The 13640-nt window shown below is 35.0% G+C and overlaps 1 protein-coding gene across 1 annotated transcript in view; it reads left to right on the top strand.

Moving 5' to 3' along the window:
* CPLANE1 (ciliogenesis and planar polarity effector complex subunit 1) overlaps nt 1-13640 on the top strand; it is a 59634-nt gene that overhangs the window by 40606 nt on the left and 5388 nt on the right. Inside the window, exons 36-48 of the mRNA XM_036403481.1 lie at nt 285-451; nt 1656-1785; nt 2713-2767; nt 3952-4056; nt 4543-4635; nt 5281-5393; nt 5647-5845; nt 6113-6354; nt 7671-7764; nt 8405-8572; nt 10001-10031; nt 11248-11379; nt 12227-12392. Of these exons, the coding sequence (XP_036259374.1) occupies nt 285-451; nt 1656-1785; nt 2713-2767; nt 3952-4056; nt 4543-4635; nt 5281-5393; nt 5647-5845; nt 6113-6354; nt 7671-7764; nt 8405-8572; nt 10001-10031; nt 11248-11379; nt 12227-12392 (1695 nt within the window). The remainder of the gene's footprint in view (nt 1-284; nt 452-1655; nt 1786-2712; nt 2768-3951; nt 4057-4542; nt 4636-5280; nt 5394-5646; nt 5846-6112; nt 6355-7670; nt 7765-8404; nt 8573-10000; nt 10032-11247; nt 11380-12226; nt 12393-13640) is intronic.

Below are 13640 nucleotides of genomic sequence, written 5' to 3'. Positions count from 1 at the left end.
TAACTTCACCCTGAACTACCTACACAAGAAATGCAAATATTAGTGAAATATGTTCTGTGGAGAAAATTCATACCTTTTAATTTTCAGAAAATAGTTTACACATATACATATTGGCAGAGGTTCTGTTCTGATGCTATTAATACTCCATTTCCATATTCTTTACAAAATGTTACAGGAGTTTTGTTTGTGTAACTGAAATCCAAACTGGACTTACTTTCTTCATCCAATCTGACTGGAGTTCCCCTCCCCATTTTCTGTCTTTCTCTCTTTCTGAACCCTCTTAGGCACCAAATCTCATCCCACTTCGAGATCTCATTGCATTTGAGCAATGCCACAAGCATCATTCTGTGCCCAGTAGCTCCTTTGGACAAGACCAAACCAAACCTATCCAGCTACTAAGAACTGATGTTGAACCATTTGAACTTAGAGATGTGCAGAACAAAAGAAAAAGGCAAGCCAGATTTTTAAAGTGGAACTTCATTTTGATAGATTAACTGGTGACTTGTACTTTCTAGCTTTGGCATCAGAGGGAGTGTATTCTCTCTGCAAAGAATAAAATAGCAAATGTTAGTAAAGATACAGCAGAAGTGTATCATCAGGATGTGAGGAGTTCTTGCTCTTAGGAGATTGATAGGAAGAAGATTCAAGTGGAAATGTTTTTCATTCCACTATCTGTGTTTTGAAGTCTTGTTGTCTTCTGAATGTTTGCTATACACTCTTAATGAAATGCTCACTCCTTACACAGTGAATATTACACAGCACTGCTGTCTGGGCTGCATATTGTCACTGTCATATTCAAGAAAGAAAGAATTATGTGCTCTTTCAATGTAATTAAATATGTAGGCTGTTTTTAATAGAGACAGTGATTAACAAAATTCCTGCTGAACCTGAGTTGTAGGTTTTTTTGCTAGGTATGTTATTTATAACTTAGAAAATTTGATCTATGTGATGTTAATTGATTTCACAAACAGTTGGAACAGTTGTTTAAGCTGCTTACATATCTTTACTCAGTTCTTATAGAATGCTGATAGAATGTTCTGGAATAGAATACTTGGTTTCTTTCAGTTATGTCATTTTGGAGCAGAGGCTCAAGACGAGTTTTTCACTATTGAAGTGAAAACTTGCCACGCAAGTAACTGCAGATACAGTTAGAATACATTTTAATAGTATCTATATAAGTGCTTCAAGCTGTAGTTGCTGTCATATAATCTACTTGTCACATATTAAAGAAGAAACTATAGTTGCTGTTGTGTAATCTATTTGTCACCTAGTCGTAAGAAAATTACTGCTGTGTAATTGAAGTTTGCTTCTTATAGATTCCTTATGGGCATTTTGTGTAGAAATTATTAATTATACACAAGATACAGATGTGAAGTATTATGAGGTTTGTTATATTTAATAGTAGTGTATTAGACAATTAGTAGATTTTAGTGTAATTGCTGGTATTTCTATGCATTCCAACAACATTTTCAAGTAGTTTTCAAGCAGGCAGAAATTGTGATTTGAACTGATCTATATGCAGCAGCTGTTGATCTTTTCCAATCTTTATTTCAGAGTTTATTTCTTAATAGTAATCTTTCCTAGAAAACAACCATAGGTATTGTTATTATTTCAAAGCACTTCTTCCTCTTTACCTGTAATTAATATGTTAACAGTAAAAAGAGACGTGGTAAGAAGCAACTGAAAGAGAAGGAGGAAAAGAAGAAACCAGGCGTGTCCTTCTGTCCAGATGACTCCATCATCAGTATTAGTGACACAGCAGTGCCTTCTGAATCAGAGACTGGGGTATAGAATTATAGTTCTTTCTTAGCTCTTATCTTTTCCACTCAAGTATTAGCAGAAAAGAAAGGAGAAAAATATAAACTAAACAATAATATACTTCTCTTCCAGGCTCTAGCCTACAAACAGTATGCATATTTTTAATTCATATACTTGCATTTTCTCTAAACTGGAGATTGATTTTTATAAAAGGTTCCAGAGTTGTTGGTTTTTTTTCTGGAATGTGAACTTGTTTTGATAGGCTGTAAGTCTGCATGTACATTTGTAGTAAATACCTATAAAAATGTTAAAAATGAAAAAAAAAATTCCTAGTAGTGACAAAGTGACCCAGGCATTATTCTTTCCATGTAGGCCTGGATGTATGACAATATAAGTGTAAGGATGTGCAGCATTGGAATCTCAGGTTTGTCTCTGTTCAGACTCTGAAAAAAAAAAGCCTTCATCAAGCTGGGTTTTGATTAGGCCTTTTTGATATCTTTTGGGGGTTATCCTAACAAATACCAAATTTCAAGCTTAGAACACTACCAATTTAATGCTGGATCACTACCCAGAACTGTGTTTCTGGTCCATACCATACTTTCTCTAAGACTTCACTGCAGCACAGCAGCTGGAGTTGAGCAGGTCCTCACCAGACCTGGAGATGTTCAGGATTCAGCAGGGGTAGGATAGACTCAAAGAGGAATAAGGAATTTATGTTACTGCATGTCACCCTTAGGTACCTAAGAGAATGTTACATAGTCAGTAAATTCCACTAAGTTGGAATAGATCAGAGGAATTAAAACAGGCACTGAGGAAAGTAAGTGACTGTTATTTCTTTTTTTCTCCCAAATCATTACTCATATGAGGTATATTGGATAGTTAACATCACCAAGAAAGCCTTTACTCTGCACTGGAACTATTTTTTAAAGATATTTCTTTTTTTCCTTATATTAGGATCACAAACCAAAATTGGCATCTTATGTTCAAGATGGTTTTTTCACGTCAATGGGCAAGTACAAGTCCTTTTAATGTTTTGAGTACTCAAAAAAAATAATCAAGGAACATTAGTCTGTTAGAATTCACAGTCAAACTCTACAATAATCTCCATGTTAAAAACTAGGATAGTGTGCTTTCAGTAGAGCTTTCTGTCTTATGGGATCTCTCCCCAGACCTTTCAGGATGTACAACAGGTGTCCAGATCCAGAATTTTTGGGAGATACTAGTTTTTTTGCGATTGGTATGAAGAGAGGTGCAGGCAAATTTAAAATCTTGTGCAAATTATCTGAAGATTCAGAATAGTTTTCACAATAATTTTAGAAGTATTTTGATTTTTCTTCAAAATGAGTGATAATCTTGTATTTATGTTTATAAACAACAGAGTTTATAAATAATATGAATATATAGCAGTATGTCAAGTTAATTACCTGTGGTTGACAGTGACTTCTGTTCATGTGATTAATCAAAATAATTCTGTAAACATTTCCATTCCTAAATTTTTATTGTATTTTAAAAATATATTATTCCAACATTATTTGCCTGCATATTCTAATTACACAAATTAGGCTCTTGTAAAAGAAACTCAATACATGCAATGTTTCTAGCCTGCAATATGAAGACCAGACCTGTGGAAAGATTACCTTCTTTTTATAATATGTTAATTCATGACAATATTCAGTTCTGTCACAGGACAAAATGCAGAAGTTGGCCTTAAAGAAATGCAAACTTTGTAGAAACAACAATAAAGAAATGAAGACATACGTGTCATAATATTCCTCCCCTCCTTTTAGAATGTGAAACAGACTGTTACTGTTCAGCATATTAAAATATTTAATTTAAATATTAAATGTATTAAATATTAAATATTAAATATATATTAAATATATATTATATAATATATATTATATTAAATATTAAATATTAAATATATTTAATTTAAAATCACATATCTAAACTGAATCTTGGTTGTAATTCAGTGTAACATTGTGTCAGTTGTTTATTCACATAAAATTGGTAGCATGAACTTTTCTTGGAGTAATTTTTGAGGTATACTTAGAGACAAGTGAAAATTATCTGTCATAAATACAAGTAAGAAAATGTTGGAGCCCGTAGTTGTGAGTTAGTATCATTGCTTTCAAATATGTCAATTTTTTTTTTATCAGTAATAGACACCTATTTTGTATTATCACATTTTAGATGCAATGGATAAAGCAAGTATTACCTCTGCAGATCTACATTATCTGGCTTCTGTAGGAAAAAAAACAGCAGAAACTCAAGATGCAAGTACAAATACTTGTCCCGGTAAGTGCTACACAGGTAATCTACAGAAACCAACTGTTTCTGGTGTTGATCTTGATTAGTTGTGATATTTGAGTTTTCAAAATGCAGCAAGTTTGTAAAGAGAAAGCAGGTTTTTGTGCAGTTTTCTTGTTTCTAAAAGAATTAAACTAGAAAAAACCAGAATATAAATTATAAAGCAGTAGTTAAAATAATTATAATTAAAAATATTACTGACACAATTATGTAAGAGTCTCTTCATGCTTTCTGTAAGTCTGTTCTGCTGCAACTTTTTCTGAAAGCTTGTTTTAATTTAACTTGACTTTATCTAAATGCATTTTAGACAATGTTTCACACTTGACTGAAATTGCTTCCTTTCCTCTTCCCCCACTTTTCTTTGACTGTGAACTGGCAAATCAGAAATGTACACTCAGATTATGCCATTGGTGTCTTTTCTTTATGTAAACTTATACATTCTGGTCTTCTTTTTTTTTTTTTTTTCCAATCAAGAGCTCAAATCACATCAGGATCATGGGATCAGTGGTGGAAATGAGGTTTCCAAAGTTGAAGAAAACGAGCTGGTCACATCTGTTCCTGTATCAGGTGTGGCTGCAGTCTTTCTCCACTTCATTTGTTGTTTGGGAAGTCTGTAAAAGTGTTCTAACATGGGTTTTGTATCTGAGACAGCTTAATGCAGGGTGCAAATAACAATGCTAATTTATCTGACTTTCTGAAACCCAATCCTCATTTTGTGGATTTTAGCTTGATTTTAGTGCTCATTTAATCTTTAGATTTAGTGTAATGTAGAACAAATGAATTGATCAGTGGGATGTTAAAACAGATCACACGAAATTGAGCCTGCAGTAGCATTGTTCCATAAATACATTGCATAGATTTCAGTACCCAAATATTTTCCCTGTGATACCAAGACAGCATACTAATTTTTCCATTATTGTAAAATTCAACAATGTTCTTCTATTTAAAGATAATTTCACTATATCACATGACTCATTTGCGGATAGTTTTATTAGAGGTTTCTATCTGAGTAATCTAATTTCTTTGGATTAAGTAAAGATGCAGATTTTTTTTACCTAAGTAGGAGGGACTTAGATATTAATAGCAATCTAGATGGCAGCTTAGTCAAAGCTTTTCTTATCTTCTAGAGAATGCAGAGCTGTTTCTTAAAAGTCTGAAGTTTTTGTGTCTTTTACTGTAAATATAATACTGACTATTATTATTTCCTTGTAGAATCATCCAATTCCTCTGAGATACTACTGCCAGACATGTATTTAAACCTGAGTTTCCCCACTGAAGTGAATGAGAAACCTTTACCATCCCTTCTGTCAGATGCACCTGATTTGGTTAGTGATCTAATGTACATATGGCTTAAATGCATTTTAAGTATACTGTTTGTCTTCATGAATTTAGGTTCTTTATATCTGCATGAGTCAGTTGTGTAATGTGGTAGGGAAGATTGTATTTATTTTGTTCCAAAAACAAAAAGCCTTTCATCTGCAAATGTCAAGAGGTAAACACAGGAAATGGTGAACAATGCACTATAAGCAGCTCATTCCAAACACATACTGTATAATTCTTCATTATCTTGTTGTTTAGCATAAACGGGAATATATCAGTGTGATTGACATTGAAGACAGTGACATCCTTAGCAATTTGCCCATGAAACCTGAGTCTGCAGAAGAGATAGCTGCTGAACAGCAGAATGAGAGGCTTGAAATTCCATCTACTGCAAAACTTCATCACACAGCAGCTTCTGTTACTAATGCAGTTCTACCTGGAGCACTTCAGAAGCAAGGTAAACCATTTCAGTTTTAAATCCAAGAAAAAGTAATATTCTTTTGATGTAATACTCCCACAGAAAATCTGCAGCCTTTTCCCAATTAACCTCAAGGTTTTTTAAACATCAACCTTGATACATTTAACTTCTTTTGTACTGATTCTTGCCTTCTAAAACACCCTATTAGGTATGGCACATTTATGCCTAATTGCAAGCAGTATTTAGGTGCTTGTGGCTTATTCAATGATACTGGTGTATTCTTTTTTTTTTCAATTTTATTTTAAGATGATCAGCAGAAGAACGCGTCAAACAAATTGCAAAAGGAAGATAAGTCAGATTCTGCTACAGATATTGTAACTTGGAACATAGCACATGAAGATGGAGGAACTCTTCCTTCTTCAGGGCTTCCACCCAAACTAATTGAAAAAGAATACTTTTCCACAAAGCAGAAGGAAATGGATATGCAATTACGGGTACTAGAGAACATAGTGGAAAATATGGAGCGGGATTTCAGAAATAGCAAAATGGTAAGTGCTAACTGTTGGTTTTTAAACAGTTCATTTTTTCAACAAAAGACAAAACTTCCATTTTGGAACGATGTGTTCTCAAATCTGCTTAGTATCTGTTGAAAGATATTGAGAATAATATATATATATTTACTATATATTTGTAACATTATATATAATATATAAAATATTATCTATATTTTAATACAAGTTTTACATATATGTATATATATTGTTCTTTCATATTTAGTGCTGAATCTGTTGGCTGACATGGTTGCTTACAATGGACCAAATGTTGGCCAGAATGGTGATATTAGTGAATGGGCAGAACATACTTAATTTCTGTGTAACTGAGTTCAGGCTGAGCAGGAGACCTTTTTTAGTCAAAGACTTCTGCAGTTGTACCTCTGCAAAATAGTTTGTGACTATTTCTGGAGCCTGATCCAATTTGTTTCATAAAATACTTGCATTTTTGCCATCTTTATAAATCCTGGAATATGTAATTAAAATAAAATTGGGCTGTGATGGATTTTTTAGGTCTCTTCTAACTCATGATATTCTATGATTCACAGAAATGTAAAGACCTCATTGTGTCACTTACACACAGTTATTACACTCAGGTGGATTATTTAATCACTTACATTCTTCATCAAGGTTGTTATTTAAGTCAGATTTTTTTAAAAGCCTGTAGGGAAAAAAAATCTTGATATATCCTGTATTTGTTTCAGCATTTCATAGCACCTGGGTTTTAAAACTTCTGGGTATCTAGCCAAATCCTAAAGAAAAACCCTTTTTTGGTCTTTTTTATTTAAAGTTCATACTTGTTGGTCATTCCTTTTATAACAATTTCTCATTACTGATATGTAATATCAGTTTTGAGATTTGTTCTTTTTGAGACTAATGGTCAGTAAAATATATCACTCTGGGTTAGTTTTAGTTTTCCTTTTCTAGTTTGAAACTTCAAACTTATGAAGACAATGGAAGTATTTTAATATCTGTGGGTTTTAGATAAAATATATATTGGAAAACTTCAGCTACTTTAAACGTAATGTGATTGGTAGAAGTAAAACTGTTCAAACAAATAATAGAGTTTATATGTATTTTTCTCAAAGTAAGTATCCAGAAGATTGTAATTCTTACATGAAATTAATCTACTTGAGCTGCTTTGATTCCTGAACATTTTTGTTTGTTTTCAGTCAGAAAACTGCATTAAAATGTTCAAAAGCTTCTGACAAGAAAAATATATTTAAAGTGGACTTGGCATAAATATGTGTGATATAAGTCTCAGAATACCTTGAAGGAAGTATCATTACCTAGTTTTTGGGTTTCACTTACAGTTAGTGAAGCTGATAGAAGATTTTGAAATGGCTGCTGATTCAGACCTTGGTGCTCATCCTGCAGTCTCTGAAGTTGCTGGAGTCATTGGTGCTGGTATGTGTCCAGTGAACAGAAGGATAATAAATGTACCATGGAATATGCATATTAAATAACTTCTAGTTACCACAGACATTTAATGCAATCCCTAAAGGTGTTACTGAAATATAAATCAAAAATACCAGAGAAAGAAATAAAATGAAAGGTAGCCAAGCTGAGTATCAAGTTATCATATCTACTGGTTTTATTAAAATCTTACATCAGCTTAACTGTTTACTAGAGCAGATGTATTGAATGATATATTGTTTATCTAACAAATAACTATGTAGTACCTACTTATAGCTACTGGGCTGTGCCAAGAACATTGTCTAATCCACTTATGGAGTTAATGCAAAGCCAAGTGGTGGAATCAAATCATGGCTATATCTGTAATCATACGTAAGACAATATTTAGGATGTCCTTTAAACTCACCCAGAGCAACTCCTGGTCCAGTAATTTTCTTTGTGTGTGCAGGACTGGTTCACGCAGCACAGCCCAGGAGGTGCCCTTCTCTAGGGAGGCACAGCTGATCCAGGTCCAGGCTGTTGTAGGTGACAGATAAATTAAAAATGCCACTAACCAAGATATACGATAATTTCTGCATTTTGAGGATTAGCCATTGATCCGCACTAAGTACAATTTTGTTTTTTTCCATAGAATCAGAAGATCATTTGATGGGCATGAGTTTTGAAGATGTTATAGATGATCAAAAGGAGAGCTTAAACTTGAAATATCCTATGCCCAGTTCTACTACAGTGGATGCACACTCTTCTGCCTCTTCAGCCTTGGCGTCTAAGTTTCCCAGTGGCCTGAAGTCACCTTCTGGTATAATCTTTATTGTATATTTTTCCTCTTTGCATCTTTTAAAAATAAGTAAACCTTTTCTTCATGCTGTAGTACTTCCTCATGGCTGTTACACAGGATGTTACATAATGTGAATGAGCTCATTAAAGTCAGGCATGAGTCTTTCTAGATTGCATTATTTAGAATGCCTTCATTGATGTGTGATAATGAGTTTGTTACATGACATAACAACATCACTAAGTTTTGAAAACAGTTCAGTACTGAATCATACCTGCACTCAAATTCACTCTTATTGAAAGAAAATAGTCAGCATCGGGTCTGTTTCTGAAACCCATCACTGTGCTGATTTGTACTTATTTACCTAAGTGAATATAAATGATTATGATATCACAGAACACTCAAAGCTTCCTCCAAAAGCTGTCTTGATCATCTCTGTCATTTACCTCTGTCTAGAGAGATGATCTCTCTGTTAAATCCAGCCTACATTGGCAAAATCAATGGGTTTATTTCTCTGTACAGTAACTACTGTCTGTGTCCTAAAAGATCATTGTATGAGGTCTAGTCATTTTGAAAACTGAGGATAAATTGATTTTTGCAATTATGAATACTACAGTAGCATTAAAAGGAGGACGAAAAATCATTCTGCTGGCAACCTATTGCCTAAGGTTAAAAATGCAGTTGTATTGTTTTCTCTGTGTATTGCCTACACTGCTTGCAGTCAGACTCCCAAAAGTGGTATGTGCTTTGTACATGTGAATGTGCATTTGATAGCCACATTTACAACAATCTGTCTTAAAAGGTATTAAAACATGGTTCCTGTGTCTGTATACAGCACTAGTGAATCTCAAATAGTACACACACCCAGTTAAGTTTTGAAAAGAGTAATCGAGTTTTCTAAGTATAAATTTGTTATTTCCAAGCTAAGAAAACTATAGGTGATACTAAGTTGCAACTATAATTTTTTGAGATGGAGAGATTAGTTTAGGAGAGGAAGCAGTGCTCTTCCTTCCAAGACAACCATACTGCTCTTCAGTTGCATCTTCTGAATTCCAAGCTTCTTCTGAGTACCTGGATTTCTCAAGTAAGTGTCAATCATTAATTTTCCAAGAAACACTGTATAATTAATTGGAACAGACTATTTCCAGTTAGTTGGTCATGGCAGAAAACTGTGAACAGTGACAATATCTTCCCAGCCAAACTACCCACAAAAGCCAGGAGCTGTTAATTAATGCTCTCTGGAGCCTCTGTGCTCACCTGGCAGTCAATGATGTGTTGTTTCACAGGCTGTTAAGCTTATGTACCATATTAATTTATTTTTAATGTCAACTGTCAAATGTCAATTGTTCTTGACATGTTTCTATATTTTATCCCACAGGCTGTTTAACATACATATGATTAGTGTGTGTAGAAGGGCAGAGATATTATTAACAAGGACTGTTTCTGTTTCAGGTGCTCACATAGGCAGAGATCTATGTCCTGGGTATGTATTTTGAGACTGGTGTTATTGACAGTTCACCAAAAAGGTGACTGAAGGGATGGAATCATCACTTTATAAAAATTGAAGCATTTATTTTCAAACTGAGTAAAATCCCTTTTGTTAGCTAATTTCAGGCATTTACTCTGACTTTGGTGGTGCCTGTTAGATTTGCTTCACGCAAAAGCTCTAGAAGCATTCAAAGTTCTTTACTAATTAAAAGTATTGGAGCTGTTAATGTAGATGGTGCTCTTGTCTGTGTGCATTTGTTATTTCTCCTATTTGTAAACGACTTTTTCAGCAAAATACATGCAGCTGCTGTGGGTAGCTTTCCACGAGGGCCAGCTATCACCAGAAGGTTTTTAAAATCTTACTGTGTGAAAAGTGTAAAGCAACAGACTGAAGATTTCAAAACTGGGAAGAGCCTATGCATAAAATAAAATGGTCTGACATATATTATCACTTTTAGCTACTGTTAGTCTTCTGTATCCAGTAGAAAAGACTAGCTGGTTTCCTTTCTTCCTGGTCATTCTGCTCCATTACCCATCTTTATTGCTTTGCTTGAAGCATAGCTGTAAACTGAATGGTTTATCCTATTTTTCTGGTATTTTAAGTGGAACTAGTTGCTGTGACTGAAGTAGATTAGGAAGTGATTACATAAGGTGGAGTATGGGTGTAAGGCAAAACTTTAGCAGACACTTGATGGCTTGCAGTCCTAAATTATGAGATTTGTTTTTTACTGGGAGCAACTGATTGAAAGAGAGGAAAGAATTTGAGAGAATATAGGTGAAGCTGTGCTCTCACTGACACTGATTCTTGCTCAGAAGGTCATTGAGATTTGGGTACCACTGAAACTGGTAGTACCCCATAACCTTATCTCCTCATGGGCAGCAATACAAACCCTGTGGTGCTCCTGTCTGCCAGGCTCAGCCTCCTGTGGGCCAGCCATATTCACACACCACGGCAGAGCTCAAGCATTTCAGTTGTGGATTGTCCCTCTGTTGGGACAGTCAGGTCTTGCTCTTTCTGTCCTCATCAAAGCTCACTCAAGTGTACTAACCTAGTGGAGATGTGGGAAAAGAATATTCAGTCCAAAGGCTCTATGTAAAACAACCTGGGTATTGTTGTTTTAAGTATAAAAGGAAGGGGTTTAGCTTGTTGTTTTTACAGGAATGTTCTACATTAATTTAGTAAGAAGTTTTTTTTCCTATCTAACATCAAGATCTTTAGAAGATCTCCTGCAAATTACTGGTCCAAGTGATGGTACTGATATGGTGAACAATTGTGTGCTAGAAAGTGACACCTCTCTGCTGGAGCTGGGCTTTGCAAGAACACAGGCCAAGAAAACCTTTAGGTAATACCATGGCTGGTTTTTGTTGTGTGTTGCTTAAATCATTTTAACCCTGGTTTTTCCTGTGGTCCACACCCTGTAAACAATGGGAGCAAACATGTGGTTTGGTGTTAATGGGACTAGTATTAGAGCTTGTAATTGCCACAAATCTACTGGTCATTATTGTCAAATGTACTGTTTTCTAGTATTCTGGTTTTGAAATTCTTTCCTTCCTGTTTGCTTGTTCCTTCTTCTGCTAGGTATAGGCTGGAGCACTGGTTTTATACAACTGGTTTTATACAGCAGATTCAGTTCAGACCTTCAGGTCTTTTAAAGCAGTTCTGAAAGACAGAACAGAAATTTCCTGCCAGTGGCACAGCAGCTTCAGAAACTTTGAGCCCCAGATTCCAGCTTATCATGCTCCTCTTCCTGCTGGAGATTTCTACACCTTCCTGACTGTCAGTTATAAAATCAGCTGTGCTCTTTCCTGAGAGAAGTCAAAATGACAGCTGTTTCCTACTGCAGTTTCTGATATCAGTTGCTGACAAGACAAAAATATGCAGCTGTTCAAGTCACCAGTCTGTTGCATTAGTGACACAGTTCCCACCAGTTTAAGCTCTAGTTCTATTATCTGAATGTAGCTGACAAGTAAAAGAATAGTTTTAGGAAATGTCTTGGAAATTACTTGTTTACCAGGATTTTATTTAGTAAAAGTTTGCAAAAGAAAATTTCCCCTCTTATTAGTTACTTATGCTTCCAGCTGTGTCAGTATTTGAAAGGGTTTTCAATGTTTTTTGTTATATCATGTAGTTGCCATTGTTTGCAATTTACAGGATATGCTAGATTATTTCCTGTTTACATCTGCCCTCAGGGTCCTTGATTCTGCTTCTGGGTATTCTCAAAGAACAGAAAAGGAAAGGAAAGAGATCCAAACATGGATGAAAAGAAAGCAAAAGGAAAGAATGAAAGAATATTTGAAGAAACTAGATGAACAAAGACAGAAAGAACATCATCCATTCAACCTGAGAAAGAATGTGGTAAGAATAACAGGTGTATTGAAGAGTAACTGTTAGTTATTATACAAGTGTTGATTATTCAGGTTAGATAACGTAAAGGCTGGGAGTGGTGGGGTTTTTTTTCCCTATTGTAATGTAGGGTTTCTACATGTATGATTTTATTTTACTGGAGCTGGCCATAGTTGTGTCAGGTAAGTGAATACACCAGTGCTCTCCAGAGGCTGCAGTGGTGACCATTGGCTGCAGGTGACTGTTAGAGAGTAATGCAGGTGACCCTCGACTGTGATGGATGCAGCTGCAGCATTCACTGATGAGAGATGAGTTTTCCAGGGAGTGATAGCTACAGCAGTTCTTAAGATACGTTTACACCTTGTTTCATCTTCCCACATGCTTCCCAGAGAATTTAAAAAGCAGCATTCATATGCCAGCATCCTTTACAAACATGGCAGGATACTAAGGGCAGCTGTCACTGCCATTCACCCACACAGGGGTGCATGCAAAAATCATAAGGGATCAGCAGAGATGCTAGAATATGCCAAATATGTCAGGTATCGTACAAAATATTTTGTTGAAGGCTGATTTCAATGAACAGTCCACTCTCAGAAATTTTTTTACATTTTAATTTTATTAGTACAAACACATTTATGGCCTGATCTGGAATTTTTTCTGTGCTAGAAATAATAGAAAATTTAAAAAAAATATACAAAAGCAGTTCAGAAGACCGATTTTCCAATTGGTATTTACTCTTAAAATATGCATTCACCATCTGGATGCCTTCAGGATCTGAAAAGACCCTGCTGAGTTACAGGAAGCTCTGGAATTACAGGAGATGAGACCTAACAACACCAAATATATTCCTATACTTTTTACTTGTTGAATTCAGGATGTGCTGGCTTCTTGCAGGCTGAATCTCTACTTGTTTTAACTCCCAAGCAGAAAATAGGTAACATAACAAGTTCCCTGTGACTAAATAGTTCAACTGTATTCACTTTCAGAAAGAGTAACAGATCTATGTGAAATAAGGTATTTCCCCTAAAAGATTAAACAATTGAACTGGGTGTTCTTCTGCACATGCCTGGAGAGAAGTGATTTAAGAAAAATGGGTCCTGCTTCTCTCCCTTTCCTGTCAGCCCATTAATATACACTTGATGCTTTTGCTATGGGCTTTTCTCCTGAAATCATTAGTGGAGGGATTCTCAGCTTTCAATGGGTGGTTTGGGTTTGGTTTAGATTTTTTTTTTAAGAAGAATTAAAGACTTCAAATTGTAC

The sequence above is a fragment of the Molothrus ater genome, chromosome Z, assembly GCF_012460135.2.
Source record: "Molothrus ater isolate BHLD 08-10-18 breed brown headed cowbird chromosome Z, BPBGC_Mater_1.1, whole genome shotgun sequence".
NCBI classification, from domain to species: Eukaryota; Metazoa; Chordata; class Aves; order Passeriformes; family Icteridae; genus Molothrus; species Molothrus ater.
Note: the sequence above shows the minus strand (reverse complement) of the source record. Positions and strands in the feature narration are given on the sequence as shown.